This window comes from Mustelus asterias, chromosome 7, assembly GCF_964213995.1.
Source record: "Mustelus asterias chromosome 7, sMusAst1.hap1.1, whole genome shotgun sequence".
NCBI classification, from domain to species: domain Eukaryota; kingdom Metazoa; phylum Chordata; class Chondrichthyes; order Carcharhiniformes; family Triakidae; genus Mustelus; species Mustelus asterias.
In genome coordinates this window covers 102338318-102362682 of record NC_135807.1, presented here as the reverse complement: position 1 = coordinate 102362682, position 24365 = coordinate 102338318, and the positions used below count along the sequence as shown (strand labels likewise).

Genomic DNA, 24365 nt, shown 5'->3' with positions numbered 1-24365 from the left:
CAGACTCATCATCCACCAAGTCCTTCTCTTTGGTGAATAGTGACGCAAAGTACTCATTTAATACCTCGCCCATTTCCTCTGGCTCCACGCATAGATTCCCTCCCTTGTCTTTGAATGGGCCAACCCTCTCTCTGGCTACCCTCTCGCTCTTTATATATGTATAAAAAGCCTTGGGATTTTCCTTAATCCTGCTGGCCAATGCTTTTTCGTGTCCCCTTTTAGCCCTCCTGCCTCCTTGCTTAAGTTTCTTTCTACTTTCCTTGTATTATGTTTTGTGAAAAATCTGGTCTACAACTCAAAATGAAGTTATAATATTATACAGAGGGTTTTTTTTGGAAGCAAAATTATCCTTGCTGTAAACCCTCCCCATCTGGTTGGAACTGAGTGGGTGACCAGTTAAAACAGGTCTGAGAAGTTGACTGCAGCACCCCCAGTGGATACTGCTGTTTCAAATTTTAACACGGGCTTCTGGACAAACAACTCTGCCTCCCACGCAAAGCCAAGGAGGGAGGCTAATGAACATTTACTAATCATGATTCTACTATGGCATTGGGCTCGAATAGCCATTTCAACTTCAGCCCGGGTGGGGAAGCTGCCATGACTTTCTCACAAGGTGAAGGCTTTTATCTAGAAGGATTGGGAAGCTAAACAGGCCCAAGGTCAGTTGGTTTTTACTTTCCTTTGATAGACCAGGAGGAGAAATGGAATGCTTCTTTTGCCCTTGAAAGTATAGTTTAGGTTCCTGCTTCCCTGAACTCCAGCCACTCACCACAGAACACCCTTCCTCAAAGTTACCTCAATGCTGCCAAGTGACCCTATATTGTCGAGACTGGCAGCTACCTCTCACCCAATTCCTGACTATTTTGAGCTGACTGGTGGCCTGTTAATGGGGCCCAGTGAATAAAATTGCTGCAGTGGGTGGGAATCTAACTAAAGCCACCATTTTCCTCATGGAAATCTGGCAGCAGTTAAAACATCAACAATTTTCAGGAATTTCAAATGGCTGAATGGTTAATTGACATATAGACTGGTTATCAGGAACTGTGTCTGAATGTTCACTATTTAAACAGATTCCATCATTGCTTACCTGTTTTCCACATACAGACTGTCCTGGGAACATGTGGACTGTAAAGAAAAATGGGACATTTCAACATATAACTAGATGGATATTCTTGAATTCCAGCTGAAACTGTCCAAGTTTATTTATTAGTCACAAGTAACACTGCAATGAAGTTACTGTGAAATTCCCCTACTCGCCACAGTCTGGCACCTGTTTGGGTCAATGCACCTAACCAGCACGTCTTTCAGAATGTGGGAGGAAACCCACACAGACATGGGGAGAACGTGTAAACTCCACACCGACAGTGACCCCAAGCCGGGAATCGAACCCGGGTCCCTGGCACTGTGAAGCAGCAGTGCTAATCATTGTGCTACCGTGCCATGCAGCTCAGTAGCATTTTGTAGACCATACAAGCTGATACCTCTACTAGTCTAGATAGGGAAGCTGTAATCCATAGAAACCATAGAAACCCTACAGTGTAGAAAGAGGCCATTCGGCCCATCGAGTCTACACCGACCACAATCCCACCCAGGCCCTACCCCCACATCCCTACATATTTACCCGCTAATCCCTCTAACCTACCCATCTCAAGACACTAAGGGGCAATTTTAGCACGGCCAATCAACCTAACCCGCACATCTTTGGACTGTGTGAGGAAACCGGAGCACCCAGAGGAAACCCACGCAGACACGAGGAGAATGTGCAAACTCCACACAGACAGTGACCCAAGCCGGGAATCGAACCCAGGTCCCTGGAGCTGTGAAGCAGCAGTGCTAGCCACTGTGCTACGATGCCGCCATGAAGAACCATAGGCCATTAGAGAGAGATTTGATAGCTTTGATAGATTTGATAGGTTTGATAGCTTGAGGGCACCACTCCACATCAAGTATGGTGTAAGGAGACAGGCCTCCAGGAATTAGCACAAGCAAGTACCAGGATTGAATTTGTGCAGTTGACATCTTTCTGCGTAACACTCTGGCCATTGAGCTAACTGACCTAACTGAGCCCCAGCGCTCCAATCTGTAAACCACATGGATTCAAATTCCTGTCTTGATAAATGTCAATTTATTGGATCATTTTATGGCAAATCACACCCCTTCTTGTCAATAGACCAGACAAATGGACTGGATCATTGAACCATATCAGTGTGATTGAGATAGGAGATATTTATGAGGTGACCAGGCTGGAACAACCTACCCTCCCATAAAGAACAAAGCAAGATAATCATCATTGGAAAGGGAAAGAATGCAGTTTGTACAAGATTCATCACAAGGACCCATTTTAAACAAATATTAGAATATTTTTCTTGCCTATTTTTCTTTCTATCTACATTGCTTTGCTGAATCAGATGATGTCCATTGCTACATAAAAATACTGATTTTTAAGGTTAGTATAACTGAACAGGGTGAAGATGTTTAATTGACTTACATAGCTGACTGTGACGAACCCAGGTTAATGACAACCTTTGCTGATATTTATTTAGGCCCCAAACATAGTTGGGTTCAAAACTTCACGTAAATGAGCATTCATCAAAAGTTCATTACCTTTCATTTCAAGCTAAAATATCAAAAATACTGAAATCAATTGATCAAAGCGTTCTTAACAATCATAACTTTTCACAACTGATTTTCAAAAGGAGTAACAGTGTCAAGACTCAAGTAATAAATATTGTGAGAATACAAACATCTGAATTGAATGAGTGCTAAAATAAAAACAGAAAATGTTGGATATACTCTGCATGTTAGGCAGCATCTGCGGAGAGAGAAACAGAGTTAACGTTTCAGGTCAATGACCTTTCAAAGGTGCTGCCTGACCTGCTGAGAATACAGCGTTTTCGGCTTTAGTTCAGATTTCCAGTATCTGCAGTATTTTGCTTTTGTAAAAACAAATGCTAACCTCATTCGTAAGGCAAATTTTGCAAAGCTCTGCTCCTGATGGAGAAGCTGCACCAAGCGAGAATGAGAATCAGGGAATCGGGATCAGTGGTCGATATGCCTGATTCGATATGTTCCCAATTTTTCAGCCATTAAGACGAATGCTGAGAAAAATCAGGGTTACTGGATATTGGGTGCATTGTATTGTTTCTCTGTGTCGGGAGCCTTGCCTCGCAGGACTTACTTTTACAACAGAAATGCCAAAGGAGCTCAACAGGCAGATCAAAATCTATTTCAAATTAACTGCACTTCTTTAATGAATTCATGATGTTGCTCTTACAAGAGGAACAAAAGGTTTTCAAAACAGAATCTGACTACACATGGTGGTGTCTGCAACTTACTTTAACCAGTTGCTATACTGTACAAATTTCTTGTATTCATTGATATCAGAATACAGACACAAAATGGAAGGGAGAAACAAGAAAAAAGTGCAGTGGGAACAAGATCTCAGTAACATACAAGATAAGTCAAAATAATGCAGCAACTTAATATAAATAAAGTAAGATTCATGTGACAAAAGTTATTTACCTATGTATTTAGTTGTTTAATCTTAATTGCAATATTGCAACAAATTTAGTGCTTGGGGTTTGGTAGGGATAATGATCAATTTTCAAAGTTTGAAAGATACATGGTCAGAAATTCCTGATAATCAGTAAAGCCAGTGCATTGACTAAGCCATAGAGACCAGAAGCTCCCAGTTTTGATTTCTGTTGCATGTTCAGTCAGCTGTAATGACAGAAGAGGCATTATGATTAGCCTCAGTGCCCTTGAAAAAGGGAGAGGAAATCAGACAGGATTCCTGCTTCCAGTCAGGCCCCGACTGCAAAGCACCCGTGGATGTCACTGGAGGACAAAATCAAACTTGGATATGATGATGTTCCTTCTGGTCCAGTGACCTGCCAACACCTACTGTCTAACTTCACATGATGAACGGTCACTTGAGTGAGACACTCTGCAACTTTACTCCAGCAGAAGTCAGTGCAAGCAGAAAGGGAAGAAGCAAATTTCCAAAAAAAAATTAAAGATAATCACAATAAATATTTAATCCCCTCAGATGATGAACCTCCCATTTTGGTTGCCAAATACTCTACAGGGATGAGAAAAAATCCAAATGTTGAAAAAACAGAAACTACAGTATGATTGTAAACATCTGAAAATAGGAAAGGCTAGCAGCTGGTTTAAGATGGAGATTCTTTGTAACATTGAAAGGTTGTAGCTTTAGACATTAACCTCTCTTTTCACATACTGATAGGTCTGCTGCACTTGCCCAATCTTCCCCCTCTTTATTTTAAATATATATCCTAAAGTACCTCAATTTCAAGGCTAGCTTTGGGAGACAAACTTATAAATTTGGCAACAGAAAATAAAGGAACATTGGGTTAGACTGAAATGTGTACAGAGAATATTATACAAATAAGCTCCAATTTTCTTATTTGCAACAAAGAAAAATTTGTTTTGATTTTTCAATAGAAACTCTTTGGCCATTCAAACTGTTACACGGATTTATAATTAAACTAATTCCCTTGATTTGACTTATTATTTTCCATGAGTTTAACATTTGTTAATGGTTCCGTATGTTGAAACATATTAACTGATGACGATAAATGGCTTTAGTATATAACCAAAAACATTTTTACGTGACTTTTCTTTGTTGTGACAGTCCAGTACAAATCGTATCTCGTGTCCACTTTAAAATCAAATTAGACGAATTTAATTTAAATCAAACTGGTTAACCTCCAATCCCAACAACTTACTGAACACTCCTCAACTATTTTTATGATGCCAGGGATATTCCAAGCCTCTCCTGGTGGGCTCTCTGGCGGCAGAGGCTGCTCGCCATTAGCCACCGGCAGGATCTTCCAGTCCCGCCGAAGTCAATGGCCATTTGCACTGCTTTATGGCTGTGCCATAAGGGGTCACTTTTGGTGGGACTGGAAGATCCCACTAGCAGGAAGGGCCAGCAAATCCAAGCCTATGTGCTCTGAATTTTGAATTTTATAATGCACAAATGGAACGTGTAATATAGAAATTTATTTATGGCCTATTTATTTGGTGTATTAGCCATATTTACTTCCTCTAATTATGACTTTAGCCTGTCTACAGCCCCGTTTACACTACAGCTGTAAATCTGAAACAATTTTGAATTTACAGCTGTTTTGGTTCGAGAATTAAATGATAGCAATTTATTTGCCCTGATATAAAATCTCTCACCCTCCGGCACTGGTTTAAATCCAGCGCAGACGCAAAGGATCCAAATCAGTCTGGTATGAGCAGTCTGACTCAAATCTCTGCCGAATTTTTCTTCTGCCCAATTAACCAGCACATCCCTCAGACAGGCCATTTGATTTAATCCTGTTCGGACACATGTACTGGTTCTGGGTAGAGGTGAGTGCAAACGCTAGGGAGGCCAAATTCAGTTCAGATCCATAAATCCGAACTCAGTTTGATATCCCCGTGTAAATGGGGTACGAGGCTAGCGGAGAAATTACTTACATCTTGAGCAAAAATTCTCTCTCTTACTCGTTGATATTCCTCTTCTCTCTCCTCAATTGATTTACTTCTTCTATCATCTCTAAATGGATGAATCCTATTTTGCTGCAAGATAAACATTTCCTGAAAGGATATGAAATACTGTTCGTTTACACATAAACCTATTTAAAATCCCATCCAATTGAATTGAGGTTTGAGCAGATTAGTTAAAGTACACACATTACTGCCGTCATATGTATGTATAATAGGTTAACTGACTGAGCGGATTAAAAATTGAACAGCTTTTGCTGCCGGATATAATCAGGAAAAGTTTTATTCTCAAGCTTCACGTAGTGTTACATACCTGATTGTCTTCTTTATCCATACTAGAATTATCTCTTTTTAAAATAAATCTCTTCTGGGAGTCGTCATTTTTCTCATCTTTTATGTGCTCACAGAACCTTTGTTCTGGTCTGTTGGCATATAGAAAAACACAGAAATACAATCAAACCAGTTTTTAGAGGTCATAGATGTTTACATCATAGAAACAGGCCCTTCAGCCCAACTTGTCCATGCCACCCAGTTTTTCCACTAAGCCAGTCCAAATTGCCCACATTTGGCCCATATCCCTCTATAATACTCATCTCACCCATCTAACTGTTTCTGCAAAGTGATTCACTGGCATTTTTAAAAAGTCCTACCATTGACATGTGAAGTCCAGAATTACTGATCTAGACTGGGACTTCAGAGGGCTGTGATGGGCTTTGAGACTGTGAGTTATTCATTTCACGAATTCAAATCACTGAAGCCTCTTCCTTTGCTGAGTTTAAGGTGATTCATAGAAATCAGAGAAACCCTACAATGCAGAAAGAGGCCATCTGGCCCATCGAGTCTGCACCGACCACAATCCCACCCAGGCCCTTCCCCCATTTCCACCCGCTAATCCCTCTAACCTACACATCTCAGGACTCTAAGGGGCAATTTTTAGCATGGCCAATCAAACTAACCCGCACATCTTTGGACTGTGGGAGGAAACCGGAGCACCCGGAGGAAACCCATGCAGACACGAGGAGAATGTGCAAACTCCACATAGACAGTGACCCAAGCCGGGAATCGAACCCAGGTCCCTGGAGCTGTGAAGCAGCAGTGCTAACCACTGTGCTACCATGCCGCCCAATTGGATTCGCCCAAACCTTAGTCTGTAGAGGGCAAACTCCTCATTTGTGTTTCTTCAAAAGTGCTTAAGTGGTGGCAGCAGTGGAGGTTGGCTGCACAGTGGCCCTTACTTATCCTAAATCCTATTTAGCAAGGACACTGTTGCTGTGACAGTTCAAAGCCTGCCATTCGCCAGATGGAGTTCGTCACAACTAACTAGTCAGCGACTTCTCATGTTTCCCATTCTTTGATCTGGGGGATTTCTGCTGCTAGATCTTACTCAGGAATGGTGCTCCATAAGGGGCACCGAAATAGAAGGCTAGGTGGGTTGAACAGGTCATCATAGAGTGGCAAGTGAGGTGCAACATGGATGGCTTCAACCAGCTTGTGGGTTTTGTCAGTGGGCAGATGTGTGGCAGAGTGATGTTTGCAAGGGCAGGAAGCCAGGGGAGGGGTGCAGAGTGGAGAGTTCCAGTTATGATGCACGTTGTTGAATAATGCACACGGCATAGCAGGAAGAGATGAATTGCAAGCTCTGCATAGGCTATTGTGCTGGACTGGGTGTGATGGAATCGTATGTAAATGAACAGTTAAAGAGATTTACCTAATACAAAAGATCATTTTTGAACGATAATCCCTGTCAAGAATAAGTAATATACTTACATTCTAGTATTGCTAGTTTTGTTGATTATAACAGATTTTCCAGTTTGATCTACATTATGATCCATTCCAAAGTAAGCTGCTACTCTGTGTACCAACATTCGATGATATGATGACATTGGAGGAAATTTCTTATAGTGATTGCTAGGAGAGAAAAAACAAATAAAATCAACTCCTCTGATGAAGAGAATTCTTCGGGATTAGACATTTAGGCATTCGACAAGGTGCTGCACAAAAGGATACTGCACAAGATAAAGGTGCATGGTGTTATGGGTAATATATTAGCATGGATAGAAGGTTGTTAACTAACAGAAAGCAAAGAGTGGGGATAAATGGGTGTTTTTCTAGTTGGCGATCAGTGACTAGTGGTGTGTCTCAGGGATCAGTGTTGGGACCGCAATTGTTTACAATTTACAAAGATGATTTGGAGTTGGGGGACCAAGTATGATGTGTCAAAGTTCGCAGATGCGTGGCAGAGCAAAGTGTGCAGAGGATACTGAAAGCCTGCAGGGGGAGCTCTGCAGGGGGTGGGACATGGGGTGCTCTGCAAGGTGGGTATGCAAGGGGGGGTGATTGGCAAAAGAGAAGTGATCGGCAAAGGAGGGAGCGTGCAGAGAGACATGGCGGGGGATGGTCCCGATGCCCCAACACCGGTGCCCCATGTTGTCAAGGGAAGCTTACAAGGCGAGGGGGGGGGGGTGCGGGGGGGGGGGGGAGCGGTCTTTACAAGGCGAGGGGGGGGGGAGCTGGGGGCGAGCGGGGGGGGAGCGGTCTCCCAGTGCACTAGGAGATTGGGACACTCTGTGCAATGGTGCCCAAGAGCTCTGAAGTCAGCTTCACTGGCCAGCTTAGGCTCTGCCCCCCAACACAGTGCGAATCAAACTGTCAAAAAAGTGACAGAGTGTGGTCAGATTTAATTGCCAAACGTGCCCAAAAAAATGATCTAAAACACACCCGTTTCTAGATTTTTTAACACTTTTTTTTCCGTATGATCATGCCCTAAATCTTTGGCAGAAGAGCCACACTGTGAAAAACACCAAAGTTGTGGTGGGCATGTACGAGAAGCCTAGCAAAAATTCACTCCCACTATTTTCACTCTAATAGGAATTTTAGATGTAGTGCAAACATTCATGTTTATTAAAATGGTAGTGTAAATATTTAACAGGTCTCCAAATAATGAATGCCTCTGGTTTTAATGCAGATAAGTTCTTTCAATTAAGAGAGGGACATAAATTACCCACAATAAGTCCTGGCACCTTCTGTGAAACCTCTGTCAGAGACTTTTTAAAAAATCTTCTTCTGTGCTACACAGCTGGCCTGGATGATAAAAGTGGTGGTATTCATTAGACTCAGGGATGCTGCAGCACTCAGAGCAACACTGGTGAATTGTAGCCATCCAACTCTTTCAGCATCTTCACTCAGGATAGGCTGAACAATGGTAACTGTGGGAAAGCCCACGAGCTCGAGCCCCAAGCCCCAAGCATCATTCCTGGCAGGAAGCACAGCTAAAACTGTGTCGTTATGGTATTAGAACCCACAATCTGAGAGTTTAAACCCACAATAACACATTATGAAAGTGAATTCAATGCACCTGTTTATTTTGGAGCCAGGAAAAATTGTCATGAAAGCGGCTGAATGATTGTAAAATCCCAATATATTCACTAATGACCTCCAGGGAAAGGAATCTGCAACTACATCTGGTCCGGACTCTAGTTCACACCACATTGTTGAGTCTTAATAGTCTATGAAATGGCTACTCAGAACCATGATGTGGAGATGCCAGCGTTGGAAGACTCGCATTCCAATCATTATTTTGTAAATTGAGTTTGTGTCTTTATATGCCCTGTTTGTGAACAGAACTCCCACTCACCTGACGAAGGGGCAGCGCTCTGAAAGCTAGTGGCTTTTGCTACCAAATAAACCTGTTGGACTTTAACCTGGTGTTGTGAGACTTCTTACTGTACTCAGAACCAGTCAGCTCCTGACCTCACTACAGCCTTGATCCAAACATGGATTAAAGAGCTGAACTCAAGAGGTGAGATAAGAGTGACTATCCTTGACATTAAAGCCGCATTCAACTGAGTGTAGCATCAAGGAGCCCTAAGAAAACTGAAGTCAACGGGAATGGAAGGGGGAGGGGGAACTCTCCACTGGTCAAAATCATACCTAGCACAAATGAAAATGGTTGTAGTTGTTCAAGGTTAATCGTATCGGTCCTGGGACATTGCTGCAGGAGTTTCTCAGGGTAGTGTCCAACCATCTTCAGCTGCTTCATCAATGCCCTTCTCTCCATCATAAGGTCAGAAGTGAGGACTTCCATGGATGAGTTTTCAATGTTCAGCACCATTCATGACTTTCCAGATACTGACACAGCTTTCACAAAGAGTCATCCAGACTCAAAACATTGGCTCTATTCTCTCTCCCAGATCTGCTGAGATTTTCCAGCATTTTCTGTTTTGTGCCCAGATACTGAAGGAGTCCCTGTCCTTATGCAGGAAGACTGGCACAATATTCAGGTTTGGGCGATTAAGTGGTAAGTAATATTTGTGCCATGCAATGACCATCTCCAACATGGATTCATGAGGGGAAAGTCGTGCTTGACGAACATGTTGGATTTTTATGAAGATGTGACTAGGGCGGTTGATGGAGGAGAACCGGTGGATGCGGTGTTTTTGGATTTCCAAAAGGCGTTTGATAAGGTGCCCCATAAAAGGCTGCTGAAGAAGATTAGGGCACACGGAGTTGGGGGTAGTGTGTTAAAGTGGATTGGGGACTGGCTATCCGACAGGAAGCAAAGAGTCGGAATAAATGGGTGTTTTTCCGGTTGGAGGAAGGTAACTAGTGGCGTGCCGCAGGGATCGGTACTCGGGCCGCAACTGTTTACCATTTATATAGATGATCTGGAGGAGGGGACGGAGTGTAGGGTAACGAAGTTTGCAGACGACACAAAGATAAGTGGAAAAGTGAATCGTGTGGAGGACGGAGAAGATCTGCAGAGAGATTTGGACAGGCTGAGTGAGTGGGCGAGGATATGGCAAATGGAGTATAACGTTGATAAATGCGAGGTTATACACTTTGGAGGAAATAATAACAAATGGGATTACTATCTCAATGGAAACAAATTAAAACATGCTACCGTGCAAAGGGACCTGGGGGTCCTTGTGCATGAGACGCAAAAGCCCAGTCTGCAGGTACAACAGGTGATCAAGAAGGCAAATGGGATGTTGGCCTATATTGCGAGGGGGATAGAATATAAAAGCAGGGATGTCTTGATGCACCTGTACAGGGCATTGGTGAGGCCGCAGCTGGAATACTGTGTGCAGTATTGGTCCCCTTATATGAGGAAGGATATATTGGCATTGGAGGGAGTGCAGAGAAGGTTCACCAGGTTGATACCGGAGATGAGGGGTTTGGATTATGAGGAGAGGCTGAGGAGATTGGGTTTGTACTCGTTGGAGTTTAGAAGGATGAGGGGGGATCTTATGGAGACTTATAAGATAATGCGGGGGCTGGATAGGGTGGAGGCGGAGAGATTCTTTCCACTTAGTAAGGAAGTTAAAACTAGAGGACACAGCCTCAAAATAAAGGGGGGTCGGTTTAAGACAGAGTTGAGGAGGAACTTCTTCTCCCAGAGGGTGGTGAATCTCTGGAATTCTCTGCCCACTGAGGTGGTGGAGGCTACCTCGCTGAATATGTTTAAAGCGCGGATGGATGGATTCCTGATCGGTAAGGGAATTAAGGGTTATGGGGGTCAGGCGGGTAAGTGGTACTGATCCACGTCAGATCAGCCATGATCTTATTGAATGGCGGGGCAGGCTCGAGGGGCTAGATGGCCTACTCCTGCTCCTATTTCTTATGTTCTTATGTTCTTAAGAGATAATCTAACCATCTCCCATTGACTTTCAGTGGCATTACCACCATTAACAGCATCCTGGGAGGTTACCATTGATCAGAAACTGAACTAGGCCAACAATATAAATACTGTGGCTCCTAGAGCAGAGTAAGAAGTTTAACAACACCAGGTTAAAGTCCAACAGGTTTATTTGGCAGCAAAAGCCACACAAGCTTTCGGAGCTCCAAGCCCCTTCTTCAGGTGAGTGGGAATTCTGTTCACAAACAGGGCATATAAAGACCACAGACTCAATTTACATGAATAATGGTTGGAATGCGAACACTTACAGCTAATCAAGTCTTTAAGAAACAAACAACGTGAGTGGAGAGAGCATCAAGACAGGCTAAAAAGATGTGTATTGTCTCCAGACAAGACAGGGAGCAGGTCAGAGACTTGCGTGGATGAGCGCAGCTCCAACAATACTCAAGAAGCTTAACACCATTAAGGGCAAAGCAGCTCCATTTGTTCGGCACCTCATCCATCAGAATGTTTGTCCACTCCCTCCCTCCACCACCAATGCACAGTGACTGCAGTGTGTACCATCTATAAGATGGACTGCAGCAACTCACCAAGGTTCCTTCAACAGCACCTTCAAAACCTGGGGCCTCTACTACCTAGAAGGACAAGGGCAGCTGATATATGGGAACAACACTACCTCCAAGCTCCCCTCCAAGTCATGCACCATCCTGACTTGGAATTGTATCATCATTCCTTCACTGTTGCTGGGTCACAATCCTGGAACTGCCTTTCCAACAGCATTGTAAGTGTTCTTGTGATACATGGACTGCAGCAGTTCAAAAAGGCAGCACACGATCACCTTATCAAGGCAATTAAGGATGGGCAATAAATGCTGGCCTAGCCAGTGATTCCCACATCCCATGAACAAAAATTTTAAAAATTCAATAGCAAGTATATTTCTACAATACACAATGATTGAACAATTAGGTGGACCAACAATCCAGGCACTATAGCAGGATGAAATTTAGGTAATCTCAGCCATGTTAACTCTGTAAAATGCTTTTCGCTAAAACCAGGGTCCAATATTGAAGAGGTGTCCAACAGATGAGTTAAAATACAATCTAATTTGGTCCTCCTCACAGAACCATATTCATCAGTCAATATTCTAAAGTTATTTAATACCATCCATCGGCAAGTTCCGTCCCATGAGAAGTAAGCAAAACGGCCGAACAAGATAGCCATTTAGGAACGTGAGTGAAGAGGCAAGTAACCAAGAAACGACATTAATAATTTTTCTCCTGGCGGTTCTTAGGGGTAGGAGGACAGGAAGTGAAACGCCAGGAAATTAACTTGGTTTCCTCGCCCAGATTGGAATTTTATCAGCTCCTTGACAACAGGCTGGCAGGTGGGAAAGCTGTCAAATTAGTGTAGGGAGATGTTGGGTGTGTACCTGACATCTTCCCACTAGGATGTCATTTTGTCAGTGACCATAAGATGTAGGAGCAGAAGTAGACCATTCAGGCAATTGAATCTGCTCTGCCAGTTAATGAAATCATGACTGACCTGATGTGATACTCCTCAGCTCCACATTCCCCTTATCCCCATAACCCTTGATTCTTTAACTGATTAAAAATCTGTCAACCTCAGCCTCAAACATACTTAATGACAGGCCTCTGCAGTAAAGAATTCCACAGATTCACAATCCTCTGAGAGAAGAAAGTCCTCCTCATCCGCATCTTCAATGAGCGACTCCTTACTCTGAGATGATGCCCTCTGGTCCTAGACTGTCCGACAAGGAGAAACAACTTCTCAGCATCCACTCTGTCAAGACCTCCGAGAATCCTATATGTCTTAATAAGGTCACCTCTTATTCTTCTAAACTCCTATGAGTACAGGCCCAACCTACTCAACCTCTCCTCATAAGAAAATCCCTCCATAACATGGATCAACCTACTCAACCCTTTCTGGACTGCCTCAAATGCCAATATAATTTTCCTTAAATAATGAGACCAAAACTGTTCAGTGTTCCAGTTGTGGTCTAACTGGTGCCTTGTATAGTTTTAGCAAAACTTTCCTACTTTTATACTCCATTCTCTTTGAAATAATGGCCATCATTCCATTTGCCTTCCCAATTACCTGCTGAACTTGCATGCTAGTTTTTTGTGATTTATGCATGAGGACACCTGTTGTAGATTTAAGTATTGATGTCATTGGGGTGTTTCAGAGGCTCCTGCTTTTAGTTTCAGTCCATACTCTGAACAGGCAAGAGCTCCCAGAATAAACCTGTGTTGTTAGTTTGAATCTACGTGTGCAAACAACATCTTTGTATTTTTGTTTAAAACTCACAGCACTAACATAGTTAGGAGATTACAGAAAGAAAACTGGTGATGAGTCGGAATTTTGTTTTGTCTAGAACATCGAGAGAAGATCCTAAGAGAAGAAAAAAAACATTGTGCATCCTCACACTTCGAATATCAGATGGCTGGGGAAAGGCAACAACAGGATTAAAGATTAAAGTGCTAGTGACAGAGAAAGAGTAAGAAAATAAAGGTGCAAGCTGTCTGCAATTTTAAAAGAGGATTTTTATTGCCGATCAGAGAAGGGTGAGATTCCAGGCAGTATCTGGCATATTTGAAAAGAAAGGATGCTTTGCAGTATAGCTGGGGCTGTTTGAGAAAAGAAATACATCAAGTTAATGGTCTCCAGGGTAAAAAGGGACGTCCTTGGAAGACAGTTAAAAAAAATACACTGAGCAGTCTTGAGTCATTAGTGCCTGCATGAGAAATGACAAGTCAAATAGGATCCATGGGTCCTTTCAATCAGGAAAATGAATCATGGAGTTCCTATGCAGAGCATTTTCAGTACTTTGTACAAGCAAACAAAATTGCGGACGAGTTACTTGTATCAGCTTTTTTCAGTACAATAGGAAGTAAAACATTCAATTGGCTCAGATGCTTGGTTCATCCAGCAAAGCTAGGAATCAAAACATTCAATGACTTGACAAAGATCCTTGAAAAGCATTATGCTCCAAAACCACTGGTCATGATAGAATGGTTCAGGTTCCACCGAAAGAATCAACTGGAAGATTAAAGCATTGCTCAGTTTGCGGCAACCTTAAAAAAGTTGGCATAACATGGTGAGTTTGGTGAGACAGCAGAAGATATTCTTCAAGATTGTCTTGTTTGTGGACTCCAAAATGAAGCTATCCAAAGAAGCTTTCTTAAAGAACATGCTTTGACTTTAAAGACAGCAGTAGAAATCGCAGTGTCGCTGAACTGGCTGCTGAAGAGGCTTCACAATTTGGTGCAGGAATGAAGATTCACAAGTTGGGAATTGCCCATAAGAAGTCAAAACAGCAACAAGCATGTCACAAATGTGCCAAAATGGCCCATTCAAGGAGTGAATGCTGGAGCAAGGTTAATCAATGCAAGAATTGTAGCAAAATGGGTCACATTCCAGAAGCTTGTTGGGCTAGACCAGCTTCCCCTGAGAAGAATATTCAGCAGGAGAATCTGGGTACCTTTAAGAAAAAGAACAAGTTGTACTCTACACAAAGAGAAAATAATTATGACTGTGAAGAATAAATTGTCCAGAAATATGAAGAGCTCCAACTGAACGTCTTATGAATCACACAAAAGATGGATTATTCTGAAGTTAAGTGGATAATCTATTAAGATGGAGGTTGATACTGATGCTGCTGAATCTTTAATTCCTGAAACTACAGACCACCAGAAGCTGAAACATCTTCCTTTAAAACAAGCTGATGTGATTTTAAGGACATTCACAGAAGAGACCTTGCTATTAAAGGGTTACATCATGGTCAACGTAGAATTGAGTGGACAAGCAATGGAATCGATGTGGTATGTGGTATTTTCCAGTTCTTTTTGGAAGAATATGGTTGGGAAAGATAAAGCTTCACTGGAGTGCTGTCAACAGATAGGCTAATGCTGAAACAGACCTACAGCATCTTCTGGATAAATACAAGAATGTATTCGAAGAGGCACTTGGACAAATGAAGGGCATTCAAGTGAAACTCAAGATAAAGCCTAGTAGTCAACCAAAAAGTCTCAAAGCAAGAGTGGTGTCATATGAAATTCATCTCAAGGTCAAAGAAAAATTAGTAAGACTTGTTAACACTGCTGTGTTACAGCCTGTTACAATGAGTGACTGGGCTATCCCGATCGTGCCGGTCCTGAAATGAGATGGTTCGGGGCAGCACGGTGGCACAGTGGTTAGCACTGCTGCCTCATAGGGCCAGGGACATGGGTTCAGTTCCTGGCTTGGGTCACTGTCTGTGCGAAGTCTGCATGTTCTCCCCATGCCTGCATGGGTTTCCTCCGGGTGCTCTGATTTCCTCCCACAATCCGAAAGATGTGCTGGTTAGGTACATTGGCCATGCTAAATTCTCCCTCATTGTACCTGAACAGGTGCCGGAGTGTGGCAACTAGGGGATCTTCACAGTCCATTGCAGTGTTAATTTAAGCCTACTTGTGACACTAATAAATAAACTTTAAAACTGTATTGTATGCTGATCAACAACCACTTCCTTTTCTTGAAGACTTCTTTGCTGGATTATCAGGTGGGCAGAAATTCAGCAAGATTGATCTTTCACAAGTATATTTACAGATGAATGTAGCCATTGAATCACAATCATTGCTTACCATTGTTACTCATAAAGGTCTTTTTTTGGTATAAAAGAAACAAATTTTGAAATAACACCCACACCAGCCCCATTCTAAAGATAAATGGATCAGATTTTAAGTGGTCTCTCTGGTGTACAATGTTACCTGAATGATATTCTAATTATAGGGTGCAGTGGACAAGAACACTTGAATAATTTAGAAGTGACATTGGAATGTCTTCAAGCACATGGTCCGCGTATCAAGAAATAAAATGTGACATTTTGAAGAAACCAGTCCAGTATTTAGGTCACATTACTGAGAGTAAAGGCCGACATTAAGCACCTAAAAAATATGGAAGCTATCTTAGAAGCACTGCATCTGATTAATGTGACACAATTGAGGTCCTTTCTGGGAATAGTAAATTATTATGGCAAATCTGTTTCTAACTTAACTAAATTATTAAGGTGATTGCATAACTTACAATGTGTGAATCAGTCCTAGGAATGGCCGATGGACTGTGAGAAAGCATACAAGGATGCCAAAGATGCTTTGTAGAATTCTGAAATATTGGTTCATTTTAATCCAAAGTTACTATTATTGCTTGCTTGCGGAGCTTCTCCTTATGGAGTAGGGGCAACGTTTTCACATATTGTGCCTTCAGGAGAAGAATGACTAATGGTTTTTGCTTTGTGTTCCTTGACTAGTGCTGAATCTAACCATGCTCAGCTAGAAAAAGCAGCACTGAGCATCAATTTTTGTTATGACGGTTTCATCATTATTTATGTGGTCGCATTTCACATTATTGTCTGATTATCGTCACTTTACTATTTGTGGGCCATATAGAGGAAGATCATTGTTAGCTGCTAGCCAAATGCAAAGATGGCCACTGATCCAATCTGCATACTCCTACGATATAAAGTATCATCAATCAGAGGGCTGTACTATTCTTGATGCATTATCACGCTTATCTTTACCCACTGAGCAGATGCCACCAACTCATTTTGCTAATATTCTTTATTTTTCGCGAGTCGATGATTTGCCTGTGACAGCTTCTCAAGTTCAGAGACATACCAGAAATGATCTTGTGATGGGGAAGGTGATGGAGATGGTATTAAAAGGAACAATAGCTGCAACACATCATATAAATCTTGATTTGAAACCATGGGCCCGATTCTCCCATCGCGACCCGCAACTTTTCTGGCGGGTCCAGTCGGGAGAATCGCGTGTCGGCCATTTTGTGGGATTCATGCATGCGTCTCCCAGAGCCGGAGAACAGTCACAGTCGAGACCACACTGGAAACTGGCGGGAAGAGAAGTAAATCATTTGAATCTTACTTTAATGCATCTTAAATATATTTTGCATGTGATTATCAGGCTCGGCAGGGAACTTTCCAGACCCGATAGCATCTCCCACCCCACTAGGAGTACTTCATTCTGGCAGGGTTTAGAATAGCTCCCAACATTCAGGGAACTAGCAGGAGACCCTGCCAGAATGAAGGGGGGAAAAGCGGGGCCCCCCAGGGTGTCAGTTGGGTGGGGTGGTGCCCCTGGCATGGGCATCCTGGCAGTACCAGTCTGTGCCCCCGGCACTGCCCAAGGGGTAAAGTGCCCATGCTCAAAGGGCACCTTGGCACTGCCCACTGGACATGGGACAGTGCCAAGGGGGTGGGGCCTAGGGGCGATTGGTGGGGGTGGGAGGTCCTGCTGCCACTCTGCATGGGGATCGGTCTGGGCTGGAGGGAGGCCAGCGATCGGGGCGGGCTGGGGGGTGGGTGGGTGGTCTGCCGGGGAGGGAGCGCCACTGCTGGCGGCGGGGGGGGGGGGGGGAGGTGCGGTGGGTGGGCTGGACATCGGGACACTCAGGGGTGGGGAAGGGCTCAGGGCTGGCCTGAGAATTGTGGGGGCCCTGGGGTGGCCTCAGCGAACGAGCTGGCCAGCAAACAGAGAGACTGACAGATCGGAGCCACTGCGCATGCGCAGAGTTCCAGAACTGTCAAACTCTGGCGTGAATAGGCCCCACCCCCCCTGGATTTTTAATGAGATTCACGATTGTGACCTCTGCAGTGCACAGAGTGGGGAGATTCAGGTTTGAAGCTGCACTGAAAAAACTGTCGTGATCTAGAACAGTTTTCCCACCAATTCAGCATTCTTGGGAGAATCGCCCTCCATATGTGTCAAGAAAGCTTGAGTTGACCGTCCAAGGTGAGTGTCTACTGTGGGGAATCCGAGTGATCATTCCTCCTAGTTTGTGTGGAAGGGTTCTTGAACAAGTACATGAAGGACATCCTAGTATAGTCCAGATGAAAGAATTTTTGGTGGCTGGTCTGGATGCTCAGATTGAAGAAAAAGTGGGACAGTGTCAATCCTGTGTACGAATAAGAAATACACTACTATTGTCTCCTTGACACCTGAGCAAGTAAAGTGCCATCGCAATGATTGCATGTAGATTTTGCTGATCTGCATGACGATTGCATGTTCTTAGTCATAATTGATGCACAATCATAGTGGCCAGAAGTTATCACTGCAACTGAACAAACCATTGAAAAACTTGGTGAATTTTTTACAAGATTTGGTAAACCCCAAAACAGATTGCTACCAATAATGGTTCATAGTTTACTTCATGGCAGTAGGAGCATTATCTCAAAGTAAATGCTATTCACCTTATCATCCATCAACCAAAGGATTAGCTACAATCATTGAAACAGCCTTTAAATTCAAAAGAACAAGGTTCATTATCACATTGCGTGAATAACTTTTTGGCACCTTACAGAAACACTACTTATGCAATTACCCAAAGTTCATCTTCATTATTCCTCTGAAAGAGAAAGTTGGGAACTATGTTTGATTTGTTATTACCTCCAGAAACTTCAGAGATATTAGAGCATCAACAACAATTTCAGTTGCTGGACAAGAAGCGAGAGAAAAGCAATGCTCATTTCAACAAAGAGATCGAGTGTTAGCGCATATTTATGCCACGAGTGAGAAATGGCTACAAGCCATAGTTTTAGCAAAAACAAGTCCAATTTCTTACATGGTTCAAACCGGAGATGAACTAGTTTGGCGACATCATCCTGACCGATTGTTATCATCTCAAAATGATTTCCCAGAATCATCTCCAGAGGTACCAACTTCTTTACTCCCTAGTGTTGTGAATACTACTACAGAAGACTTAGTTGAATCTGAGTTGCCTGGTGATTGTGTCTATGTTACTACACCATGTAAAAATTATGTGGAATTTGTTTCAAGAGAAGAAGTGTCCACTGAAGTTCCAAATCATACTTCTAGTGTCAAGGACATTCAAATTCGAAAATGTCATACACAACCAAAGAGGAAAAGATTTTATTTATCTCTTTATTTATTAGTGTCACAAGTAGGCTTTCATTCACACTGCAATGAAGTTACTGTGAAAGTCCCCTAGTGCCACACTCCGGTGCCTGTTTGGGTACACTGAGAATTTAGCAAGGCCAATACACCTAACCTGCATGTCCTTCGGTCTGTGGGTGGAAACCGGAGCACCTGGAGGAAACCCATGCAGACATGGGGAGAACATGCAGACTCCGCACAGTCAGTGACCTAAGCCGGGAATCTAACTCGGGTCCCTGGCACTGTGAGGCAGCTGTGCTAACCACTGTGCCAGCCAAAAGATGTCCTTCTGATTAATTTTTTTTATTGACTGTATAATGATTAATGATGCATTGTACTGTGTCTGGACTATTATTGAACCTATGTATAGCATTGTAGTAATATGTCGCCATGACCACAGAAGGAGGAGGGATGTTACATATTTAAGTAGTTGTATGATTGCTTTAAGAGCAGGTCACATGATTTGACGATGATGTCATTCAGGATGTTTCAAAGGCTCCTGCTTTTAGTTTTAGTTTGTTCTTTGTACAGGCAAGAGCTCTCAGAATAAATCTGGATTGGTAGTTTGAATCTATGTATGCAAATCACGTCTTTTTCTTTTTGCCTAAAACTCAGAATCCCAAATATAGTTAGGACATTACAATATCCAAAGCCCTCTGTGTTGCAACTTTCGGCAATCCTTCTCCACTTAAGTAATATTCAATTTCTTTATTCTTTCTAACAGAGTGCTAAACTTTCCTACATTATATTCAATCTGTCAGGTTTTACCGACTCACTTAACTTGTCTATATCCCTCTTTAATTCTTTGTCATCCTCACCACTTGCCTTCCCATCTATTTTTGTGTAGTTTGCCAGAAAGGCGATCATACATTCACTTCCCCCGTTCAAGTCATTAATATCTATTGCAAATAATTGTGGCCCCAGCACTGATCCTTGTGGCACTCCACTAGTTACAGGTTGCCATCTGAAAATGCTCCTCTTATCCCAACTTTCTGTTTTCTATCAGTTACCAATTCTCTATCCATGTTAGTATACTACCAATAGCACCATGTGCTTTTGGGTGAGATTCTCCAGCCTCCCCTCAGTATATTTTTCAATGGCAGGAGGAAGCGTGCTGTTTGCTGGTGGTGGGATCCTCTGGTCCTAGTGCTGTCAATGTGAATTCCCATTGAAGCCACCCCATCCAACCCACAGTAAGGGGTGTGCCACTGGTGGAACCAGAGAATCCCACTTACGTGAACAGCTAGAAAAAAGGCCATTATGTAGCCTTTTGTGTGGCAACTTATCAAATGCTTTTGGAAATCCAAATATATTACATCCACTGGCTCTCCTTTATCTATATTGCTCATTAGCACTTCAAAGAATCCTAATAAATTTGTCAGGCATGATTCCCCGTTCATGAAGCCATGTTGACTCTGCTTGATTGTATTATGCATTTCTAAATGCTCTGCTATTACAGACTTTATAATGAACTCTGACATTTTCCCAATGACAATGGTTAATTACTTGATTTTTGCCTGCCTCCCTTTTTTGAAAGATGGAGACAAAACATTGGCAGTTTTCCAATCCTCTGGAACTTTGCCAGAAGTTATGGATTTTTGGAAAATTAAAGTTTATTTATTAGTGTCTGAAGTATGAAGTTACTGTGAAGATCCCCAAGTCGCCACACTCCGGCGCCTGTTCGGGTACACTGAGGGAGAATTTAGCATGGCCAATGCACCTAACCAGCACGTCTTTCAGAAAGTGGGAGGAAACTAGAGCACCCAGAGGAAATCTACGCAGACACGGGAAGAGCATGCAGACTTGCACAGACAGTGACCCAAGCCAGAAATCGAACCTGAGTCGATATAGACTAGGAAAATAAGAGTGTAAAGGACAAGGATGAATTCATGAAATGTATGCATGAAAATACTCTTGCTGATTCCCAAAAAGAAAAAGAGTAATAGTGATCCATATCTAAAAAATGAAATGGAGCATGGTTCAGCAAGGAAACATTTTGGAAACAGTGATCACAATATCGTCAGATTTAGAAACCATGGCTAGAGACAAGATCCAATCAAACATGTATATATTCCACTAGAGATGGGTATTTCATAAACTGGTTGGGCTGAATGGCCTGTTTCAGTGCTGTACATCCTATGTAATTTCAGAGCATTGAAAGGTGATCTAGCCCAGGTAGATTGGAACCAAATGTTCACAGGTTAAACAGTAAGTAATAGAAGTTTAGGTAAAGGCTAGAGGAATTCCCAGGAATGTTAAGGAAGGCCATTTTAAAGAAAACATTTATGGAGATTAAAATGCCACAGAAGAAGGAAGTTTACAATAAATGTCAGGCTTATAATACAGAGAGGACAAGCTGAATACAAAAATTCAGTGGAGAAATTAAAATAGAATCAAAGAGATTAGCAAGTAAATCTTTCATAAACCCATATACAGTAAAAGGTTAGTCAAAGGAAAAGTGGGGCTGATTAAGGACCAAAAGAGAAATCTTCTTGTGAAAGCTGAGGTAAGATATGAGTACTTTGCATCTGTCTTCACTAACAAAGAGGATTCTGCCAATATCACAGTAAAGGAGGAGGTAGTAGAAAGATTGTACAGAAATAAAGAGATGCTTAAAATATTGGCAGAGCTCAAAGCAGAAAATACATTTTTTTTGGTTTGTCTGCTATCTTCTGCTGCTTAGGGAGCATTGGTGAAGATTTGTCAAATATTATATTTCTGTTCAAAACTACAAGGCTATCATCAATGGTAGGGAAACAGGGGCAACTATCCAAGACAAAATTACTGGTCAATTGGAAAAATATGGGTTAGTAAACGACAGCAAGCATAGATTTGTTAATGGTAAGTTATGTTTGACTAACTTGATCGAGTGCTTTGATGAAGCAATGGGAAGTATTAATCAAAGTGGTGCAATTGACATTGTGTATATGGACTTTGTAAAGGTATTTGATAAAATGCCAAATAATTTTGTTAGTGAAAGTGAAGCCTGTGGGCTTAAAGGGACAGTAGCAGTTTGGATACAGAATTGGCTAATGGTCTGAAAGCAGGGAGCAGAGGTGATTTTTTTTTCCAGGCTGAAGGATATTATATTGTAGTGTCCACTGGGAGTTGATATTCCATAAATGAGTTGCACTTGGATAAACAAGACATAATTTCAACATTTGCTGATTACACAAAACTCAGATATGCAGTAAACAAGTGAGCATGGTTGTAATAGACTTCAGGGAGAAGTGAATGGGCTAGTGACCTGATCAAAAATACTGCAGATGAAATTTAATACAGAGAATTGTGAAGTGATGAATTTTGAGAGGAATAATGAGAGGCAATATAAACAAATAAATGGTATAATTTTAAAGGTGATACAGGGACAGAAAGGCATGTGGGTGTACGTACACAAGCCTTTGAAGATAGTAGAAAAGGTGAACAAAATTGTTAAAAAGTCATACAAGTATATCTGTGCTCATTTGAGCCACAAAGAGGCTCACCTTTCCTTGTGCTAACTGACACATAAGTGCTCATTAATGGACACCTACAGGCCATTTTGCATTCATACTGCTCTTTCACAGATGGCTATTTGAGGCTGGATTGACACCAGAAAACTGGCAGGTAACACCACTCGAGCTTCAGGTGGGAAAGGAGTGGGGGTGGTGGAGTTTCCTTTATGGGATCCCTATGTCAATTGGAGGCTGACCTCACTCAAGCTGCCCTGTCCTGCCCAACCCCTGCAATTGCCCTCACCAAGGCCTGCCAGTGTGGCCACTGCAGTACTTCCCATCACCCTGCTCCCCTCCCCTCCACCCCACTATCCAGCGATGACCGTTGTTGGATATTGAATGCAGTCCCAGTGGTAGCAACTTCGGCAGCATCTGATTGGCCGGCAGCTCTTGGAGGCAGAATTCTTGCCTCTCAGCAGACAGTAAATGACTGCAAAGCCACAGGACTGGGAGGGAAGGGAAGATACAGTGGGAGAGGAGGGGACGATACAATCACTTCCACTCATGACTCCAGCTCACTGGATATAAAATCCAGCCAAATAAAATTAATTTTTAATCAATATATCCTGTTCAGTGTAAACTGGGAGAGTGTCCTGAACAAAAAGTACTCCATCAGAATGAAACTATGGTATTATATTCTCCCTTCTTCTATATGTCTCCTTTAATACTCTATTTTATTGAAATTTAATATCTTCAAGTGCCCTCAGTTAATTATACCAAACACAAAATGCACTTAAAAACTGTAACTATTTAAGCATTATCTAAAAACTGTAATAAATGACATGATTTTGAATGAGCAGTGAATAAAATTAGCATCTAAAATCAATAAACCTTATCTAAAATGTTTTTGTTTAAATACAAATGTAATCACTTACTTGTTGTCATTGATAAAATCTATTAGCTCCTGTTCCATTTTTAATAGCATCATTCTGTCCCTGTAAAATGATAGTCATTAGGTCAATATAAATATAGACATTAATGACAAACATTAAATGAATCCTTTCTCCTACTTTAATCTCTGTAACTCTGCGCATCCCAACATCTCATTTTCCAACCAATAGAATGAGAAGGCTACTTGCTTTCTACGCTCTACCAATAAGATCTTAAATTGGCTGCTGACTCATCATCGGATTGTCACCACCATTGGTTGCTGGCTCATACTTGAGAACTTAGTGCGTGGCAGCATTGAGAGTGAGCCCTGACCTGCTAACACAGAAGAATCAGTACTCTACTCTCTCAGGGAACCTATATTGACTCTATCTTGAAGTAAATTTTCATATCTGGCTAGGTTGTTTAAAACTGCTCCATTTTGCTTTTAAAAAAAATCCCATGCCAGTAAGAGGCAGCATTCAACTCAATTCATCAGGTTGACTCAGTTCATTGGGTCATAAAAATTGCTCAATACTTAATGTTTTAGTTGTTTCTTGGACAACCTGTCTTTCCAAGAACAAAGATGTCAAAATGTTGAAGCAGGAATATTCATCACAGAACCGGAGTTATCAACTGAAGATGAGAGTCGTACTTTTATTAAGCATTTCTTGTTAATTACTTTATAAAGTCACTTTTTTGAACCAATTACAAAGAACAAAGAACAGTACAGCACAGGAACAGGACCTTCGGCCCACCAAACCTGCGCCGATCACGTTGTCCTATCTAGATCAAGCGCCTGTATCCCTCTATTCCAAGCCTGGTCATGTATCTATCCAAATAAGTCTTAAACGTCGCTAATGTGTCTGCCTCTACCACCTCATTTGGCAG

General features: G+C 42.1%; 1 protein-coding gene across 27 annotated transcripts in view; it reads right to left on the bottom strand.

Moving 5' to 3' along the window:
* The window catches only part of LOC144495881 (cAMP-regulated phosphoprotein 21-like), a 751410-nt gene that overhangs the window by 101498 nt on the left and 625547 nt on the right, over nt 1–24365 (bottom strand). For 13 of the 27 annotated variants that reach the window (XM_078216592.1, XM_078216598.1, XM_078216594.1 and 10 more), the window contains 4 exons: nt 23483–23542; nt 7282–7422; nt 5828–5936; nt 1088–1125 (listed from right to left, as the gene is read on the bottom strand). In XM_078216592.1, coding sequence (XP_078072718.1) covers nt 1088–1125; nt 5828–5936; nt 7282–7422; nt 23483–23542 — 348 coding nt within the window. Of the gene's footprint in view, nt 1–1087; nt 1126–5487; nt 5608–5827; nt 5937–7281; nt 7423–23482; nt 23543–24365 lie in introns of all 27 variants that reach the window. The other 14 variants (XM_078216577.1, XM_078216587.1, XM_078216584.1 and 11 more) reach the window with 2 other exon arrangements.